Raw genomic sequence first — 20602 nt, 5'->3', positions numbered from 1 at the left:
ACTCTCTTCAGGGTCTTATCCAGTGTCTTACATGTTCCAAATACACCGGAGGTGGTATATTAGGAGCGGGAGAATCTGGACCTTCAGAAGAGGGGGTCGGGGAGTCTATGTCTATTTCCCTTTCTTGGTTGGGGGACTGTTTTCTTAATATAACTCTGGCTTTTTTAAGTTTTTTCGCCAAAAGCCTCCTCAGTTTTTTAGATCTCTTCCATTTTTTCCTCCAACCCCTCTTTATGTTTTTAGGTTTCAGGTTTAGTCTCACCCTCCCTTCCCCCTTTAACATGCTTTCCAACTTTTCAAGCAGTGCACGGGTCTCTGTTATCTTTTGGTCCAAAACCACCCTTTCTTCTGGAGCATTTTGCTTTTGAAACACCTCAAGAATTAGCTTCGAAAACTTTTTATCTATTAAACGCTTAGGAGACGTACAAACACTAAACAGCTCATTACAAACAACAACTGATGCTGCAAGGCCTACGGGGTGGTTCTTATTTGTAGCAGAGGTTCTGCTTTGCCCAGAAGCCGGGGGGCTGGCCTCTTGACTCTGCTCAAACCCACCCCTCGACACAGCGGCTGCTACAGGATTGTTTGCCTTTACCCTTTTTAAAGCTGGTTCCTTCGGGGCTGTAAAGGCTTGGGGTTGTTGAGAACTAGGGGTTTTAATCCCTTTGGATCGCTTAACCAGTGTCCCTGGAAGCTGCAGAGGTAGATCTTTTGGCCCTGGTGGTGCAGGGCAGTTCAAAATCGGGGGGGTCTAACCCCCTTGCTCCCAACTGCTGCTGTTTCAGTGGTAGATTTTTTGGCCCTCTTTAAAGACAGTTGGTTCTGTGTAACAGTGGAATTGGATGTGCTGGGCTGCTCCAAATCGAAGTGTCTAATACCCTTGCTTCCAGCTGTCGCTGATTCAGAGGGAAATTTCTTGGTCCCCTTCAACGTTTCTTCTTCAGGGATAACACTTGATAAGTCTATCAATACACATAAACAAAATGTTTTTAGCACATAAACCTGTAGGTTCTTTTTACTAACAGCCACAAACATATCCCCTACATATATACATTTCACATAACCCAACCCGTCACGCTAAATATAATGTAAAATACAAAAGCGCTATTCCCTCTTATGCCACATGGCGGTAGTATAGCTCCAAAATTCTCAACAACGGCCCGCAAAACATTTTTACAGGGTTCAGAGTAGCAGCCCTGTTAGTCTGTATCCGCAAAAAGAACAGGAGGACTTGTGGCACCTTAGACCTTATGCTCAAATAAATTTGTTAGTCTCTAAGGTGCCACAAGTCCTCCTTTTCTTTTTACAGTAAAACCTCTGAGGCAAAGGCAGGGCCAGCTCCAGGCACCAGCGGGCCTGTGTTCAGGGGGCAGGATTCCCCGTTCGGCGGCAAGTTGGGTTTTTTTTGCCGCTTGGGATTTCTTTTTTTTACTAACAACAGCAAACCCCTAGAAAAAATGTACACTATTTTAATAGCCGTTATTTCAAACACATATTTAAAAACAAATCATACCGTCTCCTGTAATCTCAGGAAAACCTGTCTGTTGGTTTTGACTTCCATCTTGTTATAAATTTAAAAAAAACTTAAACTCCTTAAAACCATTTCTTTTAAAAATAAACCATAAATGTGTAAGCAGCTTACCAAAATTTAAAACTTCTCGTGCAGAATCTGGTATATCAAGAAAAAAGGCCTTTATATATATATATAAACTTTTAACTAAGCACAACACAGGTATAAAACAAGGGTAACACACACCATAGTCATTTTTCTTACCATGTCGTTGCTTCCCATGATGCCAAAAGTCTTGTATCAGCGGTGTTTCTTTAACAGCCTTGTCCAGTTTTCTGTCCTTATTTATAGGTTTAAACCTGTTGAAAAAAGGGCTTGGGGCCTCCTAAAATTTAAAACCAGGGTGTGTAAGGGTCATTTGTTCTAGGAAAAAAGATGGGGAGGGGGAAGTACAGGGGAAGAAAGGGGCTACATACTTTAGCTTCTTTAAACTTTAATGGTTAAAAAGTTCTTATTTTCTATAGTGTCTTTAAACAGTTAATAAAAAGACACTGTAAATGGTAATATGCCCATTAACATATCTGTAACCAAAAGTCTTTAAAAGCTACAGCCTTTATTCTTTAATTCAATTTATTCAATTGTTTATGGTATGTGTTGGTCAGCATTTGTTACAGGGTCCTGTTTGTTTAGATAAGAGCAGAGCAAGCACCTCTAAAGGAAAAAAAAAAAAAAAAAAAGCCAGGAATCCTGGGCTACATTCTTTAGCTTTAATGGTTAAAAAGTTTTTATTTTATATAGTAAGCCTATTTACAGTTAAAGTTACTGTTCTTTTTAGTACAAATCTTTGGTATCATTTTGTTTTAAAAGCAGGCCTTGGGCCTTCTTATCTGATTACAGAGGCTGCTTTTGCTAACAGGCTGGTTTTTTCACATTGGGCTTACTAAAAAATAGCCATGGTAGCCTAAAACTTTTTTGACAGGTTTCAGAGTAGCAGCCATGTTAGTCTGTATTTGCAAAAAGAAAAGGAGTACTTGTGGCACCTTAGACTAACCAATTTATTTGAGCATAAGCTTTCGTGAGCTACAGCTCACTTCATTGGATGCATAAAGTGGAAAGTACAGTGAGGAGATTTTATATACACATAGACCATGAAAAAATATACATTGTATGGAGAGTGATCACTTAAGATGAGCTATTACCAGCAGGAGAGTGGGGTGGGGGGAGAGAAAACCTTTTGAAGTGATAATCAAGGTGGGCCATTTCCAGCACATTTCCAGGAGTTAACAAGAATGTCTGAGGAACAGTGGGGGGGGGGGAGGAGGGGGGAATAAACAAGGGGAAATAGTTTCACTTAGTATAATGACTCAACCACTCCCAGTCTCTATTCAAGCCTAAGTTAATTGTGTCCAATTTGCAAATTAATTCCAATTCAGCAGTCTCTCGTTGGAGTCTGTTTTCAAAGTTTTTTTGTTGAAGGATAGTCACTTTGAGGTCAGAAATCGAGTGACCAGAGAGATTGAAGTGTTCTCCGACTGGTTTATGAATGTTATAATTCTTGACATCTGATTTGTGTCCATTTATTTTTTTTACATAGAAACTGTCCAGTTTGACCAATGTACATGGCAGAGGGGCATTGCTGGCACATGATGGCATGTATCACATTGGTAGATGTGCAGGTGAACGAGCCTCTGATAGTGTGGCTGATGTGATTAGGCCCTATGATGGTGTCCCCTGAATAGATATGTGGGCACAGTTGGCAACGGGCTTTGTTGCAAGTATAGGTTCCTGGGTTAGTGGTTCTGTTGTGTGGTGTGTGGTTGCTGGTGAGGATTTTCTTCAGGTTGGAGGGCTGTCTGTAGGCAAGGACTGGCCTGACTCCCAAGATTTGTGAGAGTGATGGGTCGTCCTTCAGGATAGGTTGTAGATCCTTGATAATGCATTGGAGATGTTTTAGTTGGGGGCTGAAGGTGATGGCTAGTGGCGTTCTGTTATTTTCTTTGTTGGGCCTGTCCTGTAGTAGGTGACTTCTGGGTACTCTTCTGGCTCTGTCAATCTTTTCTGTCACTTTTATAATCAGGTTTTTGTGTTTTTAAACCCTGAACTGTTTTTGCAGGCTTACCTTTTATTAAAACACTTATGCCAAGGGGGGGCTAAATGAAGGAATGTGTCTTCAAATAGCCTGTTTTTTAAAGGGGTCTTCTTTTTTAATCACTACCTTCAAAAGGCTGTTTTAAGTGGTTCTTACTAAAAACTTTTTCTTACTCAGGTTTAGGCTCTTGAATGCTTTTTTATTGAAACACCCCTGTAAGTAAAGGGATATGTCTTTAGGTGGGTTTTTCTTTTAAAGTGTTTATTTAATAAGTTAGAAAAGAGGGGATTTTAGGCATTACTTTACAAGTAAACTCATTTTTAAATTGTTTATAGTGTTTGCCAGTCACCTTTTGTTACAGGGCCCTGTTTGTTTAGATAAGAGCAAAGCAGGCGGCCTCTTAAAAAAAAAAAAAAAAAAAAAAAAAAAGCGGGGATCCTGGGCTACATACTTTAGCTTCTTTAAACTTTAATGGTTAAAAAGTTTTTATTTTATATAGTAAGCTTATTTACAGTTAAAGTTACTGTTCTTTTTAGTACAAGTCTTTGGTATCATTTTGTTTTAAAAGCAGGCCTTGGGCTTTCTTATTTCTGATCACAATGGCTTCTTTTTTCCCATTGTTCTTACTGACCATGTTAGTCTAAAACTTTTTTGTGTTTTTAATTCCTGAACTGTTTCTGCAGGCTTACCTTTTATTAAAACACTTATGCCCATGGGACTAAATAAAGGAGTGTATCTTTTCGAGGGTTTATTCCTTTACAAGACTTTCATCTCTCTTTGTTAAAAAGTAAAAAAAACAAGCTTCTTCTCTCTGATCCAGGGGTTAACAAAATAAGGGAAATATAAACTGTCTGTTACTAAAAACCTGGGGTTTTAAACCTGGGGTAATTCTGCCTGCTCTCTTTTATTGAAACACCCCTGTAAATAAAGGGCTGTGTCTTTTCAAGTCAATATAAAGCAGAGCTTTATTCCATTACAAAACTTAATGTAACTAACTTGTGTCTGTTAAAAAGCAGGTAAAAAAGCAGCCTTCTTCTTTCTAATCACAGCTACCAGCTGCAAAAGCCTGTTGTTTTATATTGGGCTTACTAAAAAAAAAAACAAAAAAAAAACCTAGGAAAAAACTTTTTAAAATTGTTTGTTACTAAAAGTGCATGGTTCTAACTTTTGTGAAAACCCCCTTCTAAAAAACTACATGGCAGGAAAAATGCTGGGGGGGGGGGGGTCCTGTTTCTTTAGATAAGAATAAGGCTGTTAAGGGGTGGGGGTGGGGGAATCTTGGGCCTATAAAATTGGTTCAGGAAAATAAGCTCTATAACGCCATTGTAGAACAACCTCTGATTGGCCCAATCCAAAGGTGAGGATAACAAGGCTGCAAGTTTCTAAACTGTGCAGCTGCCTCATTTTACAGAAAGACACACAAGGTAAAAATCTTTCTCTCTCTTCGATTCAGTCATGTGCTCTCTATCTTCCCCCTGTTCTTGCTTTTAATCTCCCCTGATACTGAGTGCTTTTTTATTCACTATTTTATTATGTGCTTAGTAAATTTCCTTTTTAAGCCTAGCTTTTAATGTTTTTAGACAGTTTTTGGCCATGTGCGTACTAAACAGGTTTTTAATATTGTTTAATGCTTTTTTATTCACTTTTTTATCATGTGCTCAGTACATTTCCTTTTTAAACTATTTTTATAGCTTTTAATGTTTTTTTAGCCAGTGTAGCAGCTGTGTGCTTACTAAACAGGTTTTGCCTTAGTTTTTAATATTGTTTAATGCTTTTTTATTCACTTTTTTATCATGTGCTTACTAAATTGCCTTTTAAAACCCGTTTTTATAGCTTTTAATGTTTTTTTTAGCCATTTTTGGCCATGTGCTTACTAAACAGTTTTGCCTTAGTTTCTAATATTGTTTAATGCTTTTTTATTCACTTTTTTTATCATATGCTTACTAAACAGGCTTTGCCTTACTAAATTTCCTTTTTAAACCTAGTTTTATTGTTTCTTAGCCAGTTTTTGGCCATGTGCTTAGTAAATTTCCTTTTTAAGCCTAGCTTTTAATGGTTTTTCAGCCAGTTTTTGGCCATGTGCTTACTAAACAGGTTTTGCCTTAGTTTTTAATATTGTTTAATGCTTTTTTTTCATTCCCTTTTTTATCATGTGCTTCCTAAATTTCCTTTTTAATCCTGTTTTTATAGCTTTTAATGTAAGGTAGAGATCCTCTCTAAATCTTGGGACTACAGGATTGGTTCCACAAGTGCATTCTGTGACCGAGCTGTAGAAGAACTGCTGATCGGCCCGCCAAAAGGAGGGGCTAGCTCCCTAGGAGCGCCGCCCAGAACAGCTATCCTTCCACTGCCGGCAGTCGGTGGGGTAGGCTGTTTCGCTCTGCATGTGTTCAGTAACACAAACACTCTTTTCTTTAATAACTTGCCCTTTACCAACAGTTCTCCTTATTCAATCACCTTTTTTCAATAAACCTCACCCAAACGTCTCTCACTCTAATCTTTCAACCTTTTGCTCTCAATGTATCACATTTTCTATTCTTTTCTAGCATACCATCATCTCTCTTTTCTTTAATAACCTGCCCTTTAACAACAGCTCTCCTTACACAATCCCCTTTTTTCAATAAACCTCACCCAAGCTTTAAACTTCTCTCAATGTATCCAAGCACAACACTTCCCCCATTCAAACGCACACAATTTTTTTTCAAAATGGCCGACGGCGCCAAACTTCGGCGCCAACAGAAACAGGGTGGGAGGGCGGGACATAAGCCCCAAAGGACGCATGGAAGCCTGTCCAAAAACGCATGGTGATGAGTGCTATTGACGTTATATTACTGTCCCTTCTGGACTTAAAATTTATGAAAGTAGAAACTCAGTGCTTAATTTGTGCCGAGGCTTGCCAGAGATGAGCGCCGGCACCTCCAGGCTTGGCAGTTCATAGACCCGGCACCTCTGGCCTCTCCTTGTCAGTTATGAAAGTAAAATAAATTGCTCGAGCCCCGGCACCTCTTTCATTACAAACTAAACACTGTAGAAACCCCAGATTCACAGGGTCAAATGTACTGTATTGCCAGATTCATGGTGCCACCAATTCCAAAGTCACAGCCACCCAACGCTGCACAATGCCACCACTCCCAAATTCAATATCTCCAAATTCACACGGCCACCAAATTCTTGTATTGCCAGCACCAAATTCAACAAACAAAAAGTATGTGTCAGGCCCCCAAGAGATCCGTGATACTGGCTTAGCAAATCATGAGATTTAAAAAATATAATAAATTTGGCAATCTCTTTACTTCCCATCCACGGTTTGAGCCTTTGCGGAGGGCTACATTTTCTGACTCTTCTTCCCAAGCATGAGGGCTAGGGATGGACCTTCTTTTTTAAATGACAGCGGAAGTTCTCGCATAATCCCCTGACTCTGGGAGCTGGGGCTTTAGGAAAAAAACACCAACCTTCATGAAACTCACAAACAAATCATGAGAGTCTGTGACACTGCCAGTCTAAGACCAGCGGGATGCTCAGAAAGCTGGAGACTATGCACAAGTGACTTAATGCTTCAGTTTCCATATTTGAATATACACAGCTTTATTTGCAGGGAGGAGAGGTCACCAGAGCTTAAGACTGATGAGGCTGCAGCATGGAGCCAGGAGAACTTCCTGGGTGATCATAATGGTGCCTTCTGGCCTTAGACAGCACGGATCTTGGTGCTGCTCCCAGCTGGCTCTGACCTCCCCTGAGGCTGGTGTCTGGGGATGTTTCATGGGTTCTTGAGGCTCTGCCCCTGTTCTCCTTGTCTTGGGCTGGGTGGAAGGGAGCTGTGGCCAGGTTGCTGGGCCCCAGTGCTGGCAGTTGCTTGCCAAAGACTAGGAGGGGGCAAATGGCTGCTTTCTGCCATCAGCTGGGTGGATGCTCTGGCTGGGCTGCTCCCAGCTCTGGCTGCCCCTGTGGGGGTGGGTCCGGCTGGCTGTGGCTAGAAGCAGGGGTTGAGCTCTCAGGTCCAGTGTCTCTCTTGCCAAATCGGGGCATTTCAGCTCCTAGGAGCAGTTCAGGCAAGAGCTAAAACTACCAGTGACTGAAACAGGTTCCCCCATCTCCCTCTAACCCACCACCACCATCACACTGCCAAGGAGTAGGAGCCAGAGCCCTCAGGCCTGTGACAGGAAGGTACAATATAGGGCTGCACGTTTGGGGTTTGATCCCTGCAGGGGTCCATGTGTCATAGCCCCCACTCTGCTCTTCCACTCCTGGGTGGGCGGGGGGGAAGTCTGCCCAGGTCTAGTGTGGAGGGCAGGGACACGGCTCCTCCACACATCAGCCCCTAGGTGTTACTGCTGGCCAGCTGTAAACAAGAGGGACACATCCTAGGTAGAATGATGCCTAGTTAAAGTTGTCTGATGCATTCACTTTAAGACCCTGTCTTCAGTTGCTTATGGCTTTTTCAGACTTGAGCCATTTGGGCTGAAATGCTTCATGCCAGGCGCCTGCCTCAGGCTGAATGTTCTGGAAAGTTTCAGTGGAAATCATAGAAATGCAGGGCCGGAAGGGACCATGTACTTCCAGCCCAGACAGGCTGTTTCACTGTTGATAAACTCACAGGAAGGAACCTTATATACTGGGGAAAACAGGTACTCCTGGAGCTGGTCTGTATCTCTCACGAGGGTGGTGTTGGGCAGGTTTGATCTCTGTCCGAACTTTCCCCACAGCCAGTTCAGAAACAATTCTGCAATTTGCCTTTTAGCCAGGTTCACCTTGACATGGTCTCTGTGTAAATCTACACCTTCCCTCTCACAGAAACTGTCGGGCATCATGCAATCAGCACTGTAGTCTGCCATAGCCCCGACCTAGTCTTCACTTTTAAAGTGTTAAATGAATGAGGAAAATACCCTTTGTCCCAGGCCAAGCCCAGGGCCTGCATTAGCTGGCTGAGCTACATAGGTAAGAAGTGGAAAGAGTCAATAAAACAAACATCCAAGCCCTTCACAATCAGGACTTTGCCTTCATGCGCGACCAGATCTACATCCATCTTCTCCTTCAAGAGCTGCCTCAGGATAATGTATCTGTCATCCCCTTCGCCACAGGGAGCGAGGAAGGTGTAATTCCAAAAGAGCTTAGCCAGAAAGGGCCTGGCAAAGGCTGCACAGGTTCCACACCTGTAAATTACCAGCAAATCTTGCTTTGCAAAAATGTAACCAGGGATCTGGTCAGGAGTCCCCTGCGCACAACATACACAATGTACTTTTCTGATGCCTTGGTTGCACTGATGTTGAGTTGTTGACCATGAAACACAGATGTCTGTCTTGACCAGTGGTTCTCAACCTGTTTATCATTGTGGGCCGCAGGTTGAGAACCACAATGTCCCCCCACCCTAAAACCATTCACAGTCCCTTATGCCCAGCGCCCCTGCCCAGAGTGGGGCCAGGAGTGGAGCTGGGCAACAGCGGGGACCTGGACCCACGGGGCCAGGCAGCAGCTGGGACCCCCAGCACCAGCCAGAAGCCTAGCACCTGGTGGGGCTGGTAGCCAGGACCCAAGAAGCGGGTCAGGAGCAGAGGCCCACCTAAAACCTGGGGCAAACCCCTAGTTCCCAGAGCCCCCCCCCCCAAAAAAACTTACCCACAGACCCACTCTCCTGCCCCCTACCCCACTGCAGCACTCATCAGCCCCCTGCTGGCAGAAGCGCTGGTGCAGGAGGCAAGATGCTGTCTTCCCCTGAGCCAGGCCTGCCCCCTGCCAGACCAGAGCAGCAAGTTTTGCATTTTTTTTAGCACACAGTTGGACTGCAGCTATGTGCTAATTGGGCCGCCTGAGGCCCAGGTGTTGAGAACTGCTAGTTTAGATCATCAGTCTTCAGCATCACCAGGGATCCTAGTTTTCCGTGATAAAAAACTACAGAATTTCTCATAAAAAACATAAAAATCCACATTTTTCAGCGATTAAGTGAAACGCTGAACTTTAGTTTCCCGATAGAATAGAATATTAGGGTTGGAAGGGACCTCAGGAGGTCATCTAGTCCAACCCCCTGCTCAAACCAGGACCAATCCCCAACTAAATCATCCCAGCCAGGGCTTTATCAAGCCTGACCTTAAAAATATCTAAGGAAGGGTTTCTGGCATCTTTTCATAACTTTACTTACTCACGTCTGGAGGCTGAAGTGAAATCTGAGATGCATTAAAACATGAACCCCTATATGTCCTTGAATAACCTCTCTATGCTGGAAGCAGTTTATTGGAGTATGTTTAGCGATGTAAATGTAAAGAGCATTCAAAGATCAAGCAGGATAGGGAGGTCGTGCACATTGAATACTGGTCCTTTCAGTAACATTTAGTGAATATATGTTTTTATTTTTCCACAAATTTAAAGATTGTCAAAATGCAAATTCTGCATTTTTCTGCAGCATACGGATTTCTATGATCCCTGAACATCACACAGCTTACAGTCCCGGCCTTTGCAAGGGTAGTCTTTTTCCATGTAGTACCAACACCTGTCACACAGCATCTTGGACTGGCTTTGCTTTGGGTTGCGTAGTGGAGCGGCTGCCCCACTCCAGCAGAACAGGGGTTAAAAGCAGCCCTGGAGAGGGCTGTGGCTGGGATAAAAGGAGTGTCAAGGTTCCTCCCCCACTCTGAACGCTAGGGTACAGATGTGGGGACCTGCATGAAAACCTCCTAAGCTTATCTTTACCAGCTTAGGTCAAAACTTCCCCAAGGTACAAAATATTCCACCCTTTGTCCTTGGACTGGCCGCTACCACCAAACAAATACTGGTTACTGGGGAAGAGCTGTTTGGAAACGTCTTTCCCCCCAAAATACTTCCCAAAACCTTGCACCCCACTTCCTGGACAAGGTTTCGTAAAAAGCCTCACCAATTTGCATAGGTGACCACAGACCCAAACCCTTGGATCTGAGAACAATGAAAAAGCATTCAGTTTTCTTACAAGAAGACTTTTAATAGAAATAGGAGTAAATAGAAGTAAAGAAATCCCCTCTGTAAAATCAGGATGGTAGATACCTTACAGGGTAATTAGATTCAAAACAGAGAATCCCTCCAGGCAAAACCTTAAGTTACAAAAAAGATACAGACAGAAATAGTTATTCTATTCAGCACAATTCTTTTCTCAGCCATTTAAAGAAATCATAATCTAACACGTACCTAGCTAGATTACTTACTAAAAGTTCTAAGACTCCATTCCTGGTCTATCCCCCGCAAAAGCAGCATATAGACGGAGACCCTTTGTTTCTCTCCCTCCTCCCAGCTTTTGAAAGTATCTTGTCTCCTCATTGGTCATTTTGGTCAGGTGCTAGCAAGGTTACCTTTAGCTTCTTAACCCTTTACAGGTGAGAGGATTTTTTCCTCTGGCCAGGAGGGATTTTAAAGGGGTTTACCCTTCCCTTTATATTTTGACACGCCCCCCAAATCTCAGCTAGGGTGAAACACTGGCTGGGATTTCTTCCTGGAGCTCTAGGAAAAACAGAGTTAATAAGACACATGCATCTCTAAATATACTACCAAGTACATAAAGACTAACAATATTTTCCACATCTCAAGGACGATTTTAACCAGTTGATTCTGGGAAACTTTCACGGGAGAGTGCATCAGCCACTTTGTTAGAAGCTCCTGAGATGTGTTGGATGTCGAAATCAAGATCTTGGAGAGCTAAACTCCACCGAAGAAGTTTTTTGTTATTTTCTTTGATGGTGTGAAGCCACTTCAGTGCAGCATGGTCGGTTTGCAGGTGGAAACGCCGTCCCCAAACATAGGGGCGTAGCTTTTCCAGAGCGTAGACAATGGCGTAACATTCTTTTTCACCGACTGACCAGTTGCTTTCCCTCTCAGACAGTTTTTTGCTGAGAAACACTACAGGGTGGAATTCTTGATCAGGTCCGTTCTGCATTAAAACTGCTCCCACACCACGCTCGGACACATCTGTGGTTACTAGGAACGGTTTGTCAAAGTCTGGGGCCCTCAGTACAGGGTCAGACATGAGTGTCGCTGTAAGCTTGTTAAAGACCTTCTGACACTTTTCGGTCCACTGAACGGCATTTGGCTGTTTCTTTTTGGTTAGGTCTGTCAGTGGGGCGGCGATTTGGCTGTATTGCAGTACAAATCGTCTGTAATAACCGGCCAAGCCCAAGAAGGATTGAACCTGTTTCTTTGACTTTGGGACAGGCCACTTTTGGATAGCATCCACTTTGGCCTGTAGGGGGCTGATAGTTCCTTGACCCACCTGGTGTCCAAGGTAAGTCACTCTGTTTAGGCCTATTTGACACTTCTTAGCCTTAACAGTTAGTCCTGCCTCCCTTATGTGCTCAAGGACATTTTGTAGATGTTCCAGGTGGTCTACCCAGGAATCTGAAAATATGGCCACATCATCAAGGTAGGCGACTGCATATTCTCCTAATCCCGCTAGGAGACCATCTACAAGTCTTTGGAAGGTGGCGGGTGCATTTTGCAGCCTGAAAGGGAGTACATTAAATTCATACAGCCTGAGATGTGTGGTGAAGGCTGACCTTTCCTTGGCAGACTCATCTAGCGGTACCTGCCAGTACCCCTTGGTTAAGTCCAAGGTAGAGATGAACTGGGCCCATCCCAGTTTCTCTAATAGTTCATCTGTGCGTGGCACTGGATAGTTGTCTGGGCGAGTTACAGCATTTAGCTTATGGTAGTCCACGCAAAAACGTATCTCCCCATCTGGTTTGGGAACTAAAACCACTGGATATGTCCATGCACTTCCAGAGGGGCGGATTACACCCATCTGTAACATATCCTGGATCTCCCGTTCTATGGCAGTTTTAGCTTGAGGAGACACCCGGTAAGGTTGGACTTTAATTGGGCGAGCATTACCTGTGTCAATGGAGTGGTATGCCCGTTCAGTCAGTCCTGGGGTGGCTGAGACCGTTGGCGTGTAGCTAGTGCACAGCTCCTGGATCTGCTGTTGCTGCATACGCCCAAGGGTCATGGAGAGGTTCACCTCTTCCACACCACCAGCACATTTCCCTTCGTAGTAGACACCTTCAGGCCACTCAGCGTCGTCTCCTCCCTGGGCTGTAAACTGACAAACCTTTAATTCTCTGGAATAAAAGGGCTTTAGAGAATTAATATGGTACACCTTAGGCTTTCGGTTGGAGGTGGGGAATGCTATGAGATAATTAACAGCTCCCAGGTGCTCCTGGACCATGAATGGCCCTTCCCACGATGCTTCCATTTTATGGGCCTGGAGCACCTTTAAGACCATGACCTGGTTCCCTACTTTGAAGGAACGCTCTCTGGCATGTTTATCATACCAGGCTTTTTGCTCTTTTTGAGCATCCTGTAAGTTTTCTTTAGCAAGGGCTAAAGAGGTTCAGAGGGTGTTTTGTAGGTTGGTTACAAAGTCCAGAATGTTAGTTCCTGGAGAAGGTGTAAATCCCTCCCATTGCTGCTTCACCAACTGCAATGGCCCCTTAACCTCACGGCCATATACAAGTTCAAATGGGGAAAACCCTAAACTGGGGTGTGGTACAGCTCTGTAGGCAAAGAGCAACTGCTGCAACACTAGGTCCCAATCATTGGAGTGCTCATTTACGAATTTACGTATCATGGCCCCCAAAGTTCCATTAAACTTCTCCACCATGCCATTTGTTTGATGGTGGTAAAGAGTGGCAACCAAGTGATTTACCCCATGAGCTTCCCAAAGGTTTTCCATAGTTCCTGCCAGGAAATTAGTCCCTGCATCTGTGAGGATGTTGGAGGGCCAACCTACCCTGGCAAAAATGTCTGCTAGTGTCTGGCACACACTTTTAGCCCTGGTGTTGCTTAGAGCTACTGCTTCCGGCCATCGGGTGGCAAAATCCATGAAAGTCAGTATGTACTGCTTTCCTCTGGGTGTCCTTTTCGGAAAAGGACCCAGAATATCCACAGCTACTCACTGAAATGGAACCTCAATGATGGGGAGTGGCTGGAGAGGGGCTTTGACCTGGTCTTGGGGTTTCCCCACTCTTTGGCATACCTCACAAGACCGGACATAGGTAGAAACATCCTTGCCCATTCCCTCCCAGTGGAATGACACCCCCCCCAAACGGTCTTTGGTCCTGTTCACCCCAGCATGGCCACTAGGGTGATCATGGGCTAAGCTCAAGAGCTTGGCCCGGTATTTAGTTGGAACTACCAACTGTCTCTGAGGATGCCAGTCTTCCTGGTGCCCACCAGAAAGTTTCCTTGTATAAAAGTCCTCTTTCTACAACAAACCTGGATCGATTAGAAGAGCTGAGAGGCGGTGGGTTGCTCCGTGCCGCCGTCCAAGCTCTCTGGAGGCTTTCATCTGCTTTGTTTGGTCTGGAACTGTTCCCTTGATGCTGGAGACATCAGTTCCTCACTGGATTGTGGACCTATGCTTGGTCCCTCTGGAAGCAATGTAGGGGATGGGGCTGTTTCCGTTGACTGTGAACCGCTCTCCGCTGGTGCACTATGTTGGGATTCAGGCTCCAGCTGAGCCTCTTGTGTAGGGTTATGGGCTGCTGCCAGTTCAGGGTCGGTGGGGCCCTCTGGTGCTGAGGTTGCAAGTACTGGATTCAGTGCTGGCAATGGGTCTGGTGTTGGTTGTTCGGCTGGTTCCGGATCTGGGATTGGTTCCGTCTGGGTCTCTGGGACTGGATCCACTACTGCTGTTGCAGACATTGGCCTGGAGTCTGGGTCCATCACCTCTGACCAGGTCCTGATAGAAGTTTCCGGAACAGAGCTAGGCCTTACAGCTTGTTTAGCCTGGCTACGGGTGACTATTCCCACCCTCTTGGCCCGCTTCACATGATTGGCTAAGTCTTCCCCCAACAGCACGGGGATGGGATAATCATCATAGACTGCAAAAGTCCACGTTCCTGACCAGCCCTGGTACTGGACAGGCAACTTGGCTGTAGGCAAATTGAATGAGTTGGACTTGAAGGGTTGAATCGTCACTTGGATCTCTGGGTTGATTAAATTGGGGTCCACAGAGGAAGCATGGATAGCTGACACTTGTGCTCCGGTGTCCCTCCACGCGGTGACCTTCTTCCTGCCCACACTCACAGTTTCCCTCCACTCCAAGGGTATCTGGGAGGTATCTGGGCCTGCGGACCTCTGGTGTGATTCCGGTGCAATGAACTGTAATCTGTTGGGGTTCTTGGGGCAGTTGGCCTTTACATGCCCCAGCTCGTTACATTTAAAACATTGTCCAGCTGACGGGTCACTGGGGCGAGGTGGGTTGCTGGAGAACGGGGTGGTGGGACGATAAGGTGTCTGGAGGGTTCTTTGGGAGGTAGGTTGGGCCTTGGGTGGCCCCCGGTGATAGGGTGTGGTCTGGGGTTGTCCCTTCTGGTCTCCGCTCCCACTGCGACCAGTTCTCTTCTTCTCGGCCACCTCCACTCATCTGGCTCCAATCTCTCCTGCCTCGATTACAGTTTTGGGCTTCCCATCTAGGATGTATCTTTCTATTTCCTCAGGAACCCCCTCTAAGAATTGTTCCATTTGCATTAGGAAGGGCAAATTTACTGGAGATTCAACACTTGCTCCTGATATCCAGGCATCCCAATGTTTCACAATGTGGTAGGCATGTCGGGTAAATGACACGTCTGGTTTCCACCTTAGGGCTCTGAACCTCCGACAAGACTGCTCGGGTGTTATCCCCATTCTGACACTCGCCTTGGATTTAAATAGTTCATACTTGTTCATGTGTTCTTTAGGCATTTCAGCTGCCACCTCAGCTAAGGGTCCACTGAGCTGTGGCCTCAGCTCTACCATGTATTGGTCGGTAGAGATGCTGTACCCAAGGCAGGCCCTTTCGAAGTTTTCTAAGAAGGCCTCAGTATCATCGCCTGCCTTGTAGGTGGGGAACTTTCTGGGATGGGAAGTGGTACCTGGAGAAGGATTGCTATGGTTTGTTGGTATATTCTGCTGAGCTTTTATCCTCTCCATCTCCTTCACATGCTTCCTCTCTTTTTCCTTCTCCTCCAGTTCTTTGGCCCTTGCCTCCATAGCTCTCCTGTGAGCAGCCGCTTGGTGTTGTTCTGCCTCTTTCGCTGCCTCCCTTTCTTTTTCCTTCTCCTCCTTTTTCAGCTGCATGAGTTCTATCTGTCTTTCATGTTCGCTTTGTTTTTCCTCAGCCTGAAATCTGGCTAATTCCAGCTTTTGTCGACCTGTGGATTTTGTCATTCTAACCTCTGTTTTTAATTAACTTTACACCCGAGGTTTAGAAATAAACAAACAAAACTTGGCTGTAAAATTTTGCTGTGCTGGAATAGAATACCTATTCTCTGATAGTGATTGTCAGCCTACAGAAAAAGACAATTCCCTTGTCTCTGCTCTGGGCCCAAATCAAACCAAAAACCTCCAACTACTTGGAAACCTGCTTACCAGCAGCCTAAAGGAAAAGAAAAATTCCTTTTCAAACTTGTGCTCCTTGTAAAAAAATCAAAATCCTAAAAAAACCCTGCCACTTTTGTCTCCAGGCAAATGGGTAGAACACCCACCCCCCGGTTTACTTTATGGGAAAAAAAAACTCTGGGTTCGAAGACTGAATTTCCCTGCAGGAGTTAAGTATCCTACCGCCAGGCAAAGAAAACCTGCAATTCACAAAGATAATCCCCTTTTGTCTCTGCTTGGCCACAAAGCAGAGAAAAAACAAGCTGCTTTCACTTTCAGCTGCTTTCTGGACTTCCTTTCCAAAGGAAAAAAAATTTCCTTTTTAAAATCTGTATTTCTAGTTCAAAAAATCTCAACTGGATCTCAAAATGATTTCAGGTTAATCCCAACACTCTGCCATCATGTCAAGGTTCCTCTCCCACTCTGAACGCTAGGGTACAGATGTGGGGACCTGCATGAAAACCTCCTAAGCTTATCTTTACCAGCTTAGGTCAAAACTTCCCCAAGGTACAAAATATTCCACCCTTTGTCCTTGGACTGGCCGCTACCACCACCAAACAAATACTGGTTACTGGGGAAGAGCTGTTTGGAAACATCTTTCCCCCCAAAATACTTCCCAAAACCTTGCACCCCACTTCCTGGACAAGGTTTGGTAGAAAGCCTCACCAATTTGCACAGGTGACCACAGACCCAAACCCTTGGATCTGGGAACAATGAAAAAGCATTCAGTTTTCTTACAAGAAGACTTTTAATAGAAATAGGAGTAAATAGAAGTAAAGAAATCCCCTCTGTAAAATCAGGATGGTAGATACCTTACAGGGTAATTAGATTCAAAACAGAGAATCCCTCTAGGCAAAACCTTAAGTTACAAAAAAGATACACAGACAGAAATAGTTATTCTATTCAGCACAATTCTTTTCTCAGCCATTTAAAGAAATCATAATCTAATACATACCTAGCTAGATTACTTACTAAAAGTTCTAAGACTCCATTCCTTGTCTATCCCCGGCAAAAGCAGCATATAGATAGACAGAGACCCTTTGTTTCTCTCCCTCCTCCCAGCTTTTGAAAGTATCTTGTCTCCTCATTGGTCATTTTGGTCAGGTGCTAGCAAGCTTCTTAACCCTTTACACATGAGAGGAGTTTTCCTCTAGCCAGGAGGGATTTTAAAGGGGTTTACCCTTCCCTTTATATTTATGACAAGGAGTGAGAGCAGTTGAGGGCGTAGCTGACCACAGGTGTGGCCAGCTCAATCAGGGCCCAGCTGGCCCTGATAAAAGGCTGTGGGGCCATGAGCTGAAGGAGCTTCACTCTAGTCCTGGAGTGGGAAGGGCTAGCTGCCTGGGAGCAAGGTACCCAAAGTGGAGTAGTGCTGGGGAAGGGTAAAGGGAGCTCCAGCCTAGTAAACCCCAAGGCTGCAGGCCTTGTGGAAGGCCTATGAAAGGTTCTGGGGCTACAGAGGGGCAGCCTGGGGATAGGCAAAGGCAGCAGGTCCTATCCCCTTGCCAATGTTGAGTAGCCACTATAGACTGCAGTCTGCCCCAGGGAAAAGGGGCTAGATGATGACTGGCAGTAGCCACTGAGGCAAGGTGGGCTTAGAGGGTTGGGGGTTCCCCTGGAAGGGGAGACCCAGAGTCTGAGGGCACTGTGGTGGGGTAGCACCCCAAGGTATGGGGCACTGGGGTGGGTGAGACATTGGCCAGCAGAGGATCCTCTGAGGCTGAAGAGCTAATTCCCAAGATGACCAGCTGGAGGTGCTTGGCCGGTGAGTCTACAGGTTGTGAAGGTCCTCTGTGTCTTTAAGCACCATGGGGACCTGCAGAACCCCCTACCAGTGCTGCATCTCTAGCACCCTCCGTACACTTGTAAGGATAAGGCCTTTTCCTGTAGCCATATTGCAAGGCCCAAAGCCTTTGTCTGCACCATATTAGACGAGCAGCAGTCATTAGCTAAGAAGCAGGAAGTCACATCCTTGCATTCCATCTAAATTACATTAAAGTAATATCAGGCTGTTAAAAAGGCAATCCTGTTCTAATAGCACCCACCATCACCAGATAAACCGATCTTCAGATGGCTAAAGACAACTCAGTTTGGTAGCATTCTGTCTGGCAAGAAACCACTTATCAATAGTTGTGGTTGTGAAATCCTCATTTCTTTGTTTGATCTTTATGGTCCACGCTTCTCTATTCTTTATCTGTATGATCTGTCTGGTTCTTTGACTGTTTCTGTCTACTACATAATTAATTTTGCTAGGTGTAAATCAATGAAGGTGGAGGGGTATGACTGGTTAGAGAATTTTGTTCCACTATGTTAGGAGTGGTTAGTAAAATGATTGGTGAAGGTACAGCTAAGCGGGACTCAAGTTTCACTATATAAACTGGGGTCCAAAAGGTAATTATTTGGAATCCACTCCAGGACACAGCCCCAAGATCAGAGCTGCCAGACCTCCACACCCTGCCAATAACACCATGCAGAACCTGGAGTCCCCAAGTAATCAAATCCTGAGAGGCCAGCAGGAAAAATTTGTCTGCTTTATTGGGAGTGGTGAGCATTGTATGCTTAGTGTGAGCATTCTGGTTTTCTTGATTGTTAATAAAGAGGATAAGGATATTGCTGTGTAAGGCTCTTTCACTGGTAAAAGATCCTGCAAACCCACAGCGTATAAGGGTTATGCCTGAACCCTAGGAACAGGTAAGGGAGGTGCCCCTAGCGTGTGTGAGTAACAGAGGTTTGGGCAGGTAACTCACTGTGTGCTCAGACAGAGTCTGCAGCTCTGGGGGCAAACCTGGCTATTGTTAGGGTTACGGTCATGCAGCAAAGGTCACAGAAATATCTTACCCCACACATTCTTCACATCCAAGACCCCAAAGTAATGATCACTCTGCAAGAGGATAAATGCTGTTTTTAGGGTATACAGGACCCTGGATTTTAAACTGCCCCAACGCCCCCCCCTTCTCATTGTACATCACCCCACTGCGGGTGACCGCTGCACCCCACCTCACTGAGCGTGAGCTTTTTTTGATGGGAAAAGCGTGATTTCTCATGGACCTTTCTCACCCTATCTACCAGCTCAGTGTGGGTGAGCTTCTTCTCGGATAGCACTGCCACCAGGCTGCCGGGGGTCGCCGCATTTTCAGCAGAGGGAGATAGGGTCACCCTACATTAGACATTAGAATCGCTGGCTGAAGATTGTATGGGGGGGGGGGGGGTTCGTGTGCAATGGTCCTGGGGGTGAACCGGGGGGTGTCTCCAGGCAAGGACATTCGGAACGGAACCGACCTTTGCATAACGAAGCCATGTGTACGGCTGTAATTCCGCTGCGGATTGTTTTGTCCAGGCCCTGTCCACGCACGCAAGTGGGAGACGGAGGCTGCCTGTCGCCGGAGCTGGCGGCGCGGGCCCCCTCCAGCCTCCGCTCGCTTCCGCGCTAGCCCGGGGCGGGGATTGTACCTGACCCACGTGTCCCCGCGCCCGGACTCCCGGGCCCGCTACTGCCCCGTTTCCAGCCCCAGGGAGCCCCTTGGAGAAGGGGGGCCGGGCGGCTCCTGCCCCCCGCCCAGCGGGGACAGGCTCCGGCCCGCACAGGTCTGCGCGGCGCGGGGCGGGGCGGGGCGGGTTACTGGCTGGGGCGCTAAATCCGCCCTGGAGCAGGCGGGGCCAAGGAGCCTTCCCGTGCCAGGCCGGACACCTGGGTCCCCAGCCCGGCCCGTGCACAGGGCGGGTCCCCGCTGCAGCCTGGGGGTCGGTCGGTGAGCGGGGCGCAGGGGAGGGGGAGAAACAGCCGCGGAGGCAGGAAATCGCTGCCCGGGGAAAGCGGCCGCCGGGGGGGGGGGGGTTAGGAGCCGAAGGGGGCTGGTGACCCCCCACCAGCCAGTGCCAACGAAAGGGGAGGGGGGTCTGCAACTGAGCTAACCTGGGGCTTCATTCCCACGCCCGTAGTAGGTCAGTGACGGGGGGGGGTGTAATCCCAGCCCCCTCCCTGGGATGTTACTGAGAATGTCACACCTGCCCCAGGCCCAGAATAACGGGGTCCCGCTCTCCTCGGGGGATTCCCTGGGAACTGACTTGGCCCCTTTTCTCCTCTCTCCAGACACACCCTGTCTGTCCCTTCCCTGCTACCAAGGACCTCGCCTTGCCCCAGACCCCAATAGCCCCAGACCATGGTGATGGCTGCAGCGGGGCCGGCGCAGGTAGGACGCGGGGCGGGGACTCTCCGGCCGGGCACTGGCTGGTCCCGGCTGGGGCCGAGGGGGGCCGGGACCCGGGTCCCTCCCGCGCTAGTGACCCCGGGGCTGGGGGCTGCAGCAGCTCCCCGGGGGGGGGGGGGAATGCTGACCTGGGCCAAGTGCTGCCCCAGGGTCGGGAGCGGCTCAGCGCGGCCAGGCAGGGCCTGGGGGCCTGCTTTGCACCAGCGCAGCCCGGGGGCTCAGGACTGCAGCAGCTGGAGCCGGGGAGAGGCTTTGGGGCCCCGGGACCCGCCCAAAAAAGCCAGGACTGTCCCTGGGACTAGGGAGGGGAGGGCCCTGGCCAGGCGGACATGTGGAGATGGGTGCCGTCCCTTTACCCTTAGGGCCCTGGCCTGGCAAAGGAGCCCTGAGGTGCCCGAGCCAGGGGCGGGAGTGGGGCTGAGCACA

The 20602-nt window shown here is 46.9% G+C and overlaps 2 protein-coding genes and 1 long non-coding RNA gene across 6 annotated transcripts in view; 1 reads left to right on the top strand and 2 right to left on the bottom strand.

Annotated features, from left to right (window-relative positions):
- Positions 1-211: 211 nt before the first annotated feature.
- LOC141988634 (uncharacterized) lies at positions 212-19530 on the bottom strand. Its single transcript, XR_012639803.1, has 4 exons — positions 19248-19530; positions 18807-18849; positions 1775-1895; positions 212-962 (listed from the first exon to the last, which is right to left on the bottom strand). It is a non-coding gene; the product is annotated as an uncharacterized LOC141988634 (long non-coding RNA).
- On the bottom strand, positions 12075-18779 carry LOC141988355 (uncharacterized). The gene is made up of 3 exons (XM_074954138.1): positions 18774-18779; positions 13824-14954; positions 12075-12681 (listed from the first exon to the last, which is right to left on the bottom strand). Exons 1-2 carry the CDS (start codon positions 18777-18779, stop codon positions 13893-13895), a joined length of 1068 nt encoding a protein of 355 aa, XP_074810239.1. The 3' UTR covers positions 12075-12681; positions 13824-13892.
- Positions 19333-20602, top strand: part of LOC141988625 (uncharacterized) — a 14851-nt gene continuing 13581 nt past the window's right edge. For 2 of the 4 annotated variants that reach the window (XM_074954467.1, XM_074954463.1), the window contains exons 1-2: positions 19333-19553; positions 20059-20158. In XM_074954467.1, the coding sequence (XP_074810568.1) occupies positions 20129-20158 (30 nt within the window). In that variant the 5' untranslated portion in view covers positions 19333-19553; positions 20059-20128. Of the gene's footprint in view, positions 19554-19617; positions 19718-19842; positions 19911-20058; positions 20159-20602 lie in introns of those variants that run through there. The other 2 variants (XM_074954464.1, XM_074954465.1) reach the window with 2 other exon arrangements.

This window comes from Natator depressus, chromosome 6 (assembly GCF_965152275.1).
Source record: "Natator depressus isolate rNatDep1 chromosome 6, rNatDep2.hap1, whole genome shotgun sequence".
NCBI classification, from domain to species: domain Eukaryota; kingdom Metazoa; phylum Chordata; order Testudines; family Cheloniidae; genus Natator; species Natator depressus.
This window is presented reverse-complemented; position numbering and strand designations above follow the sequence as displayed.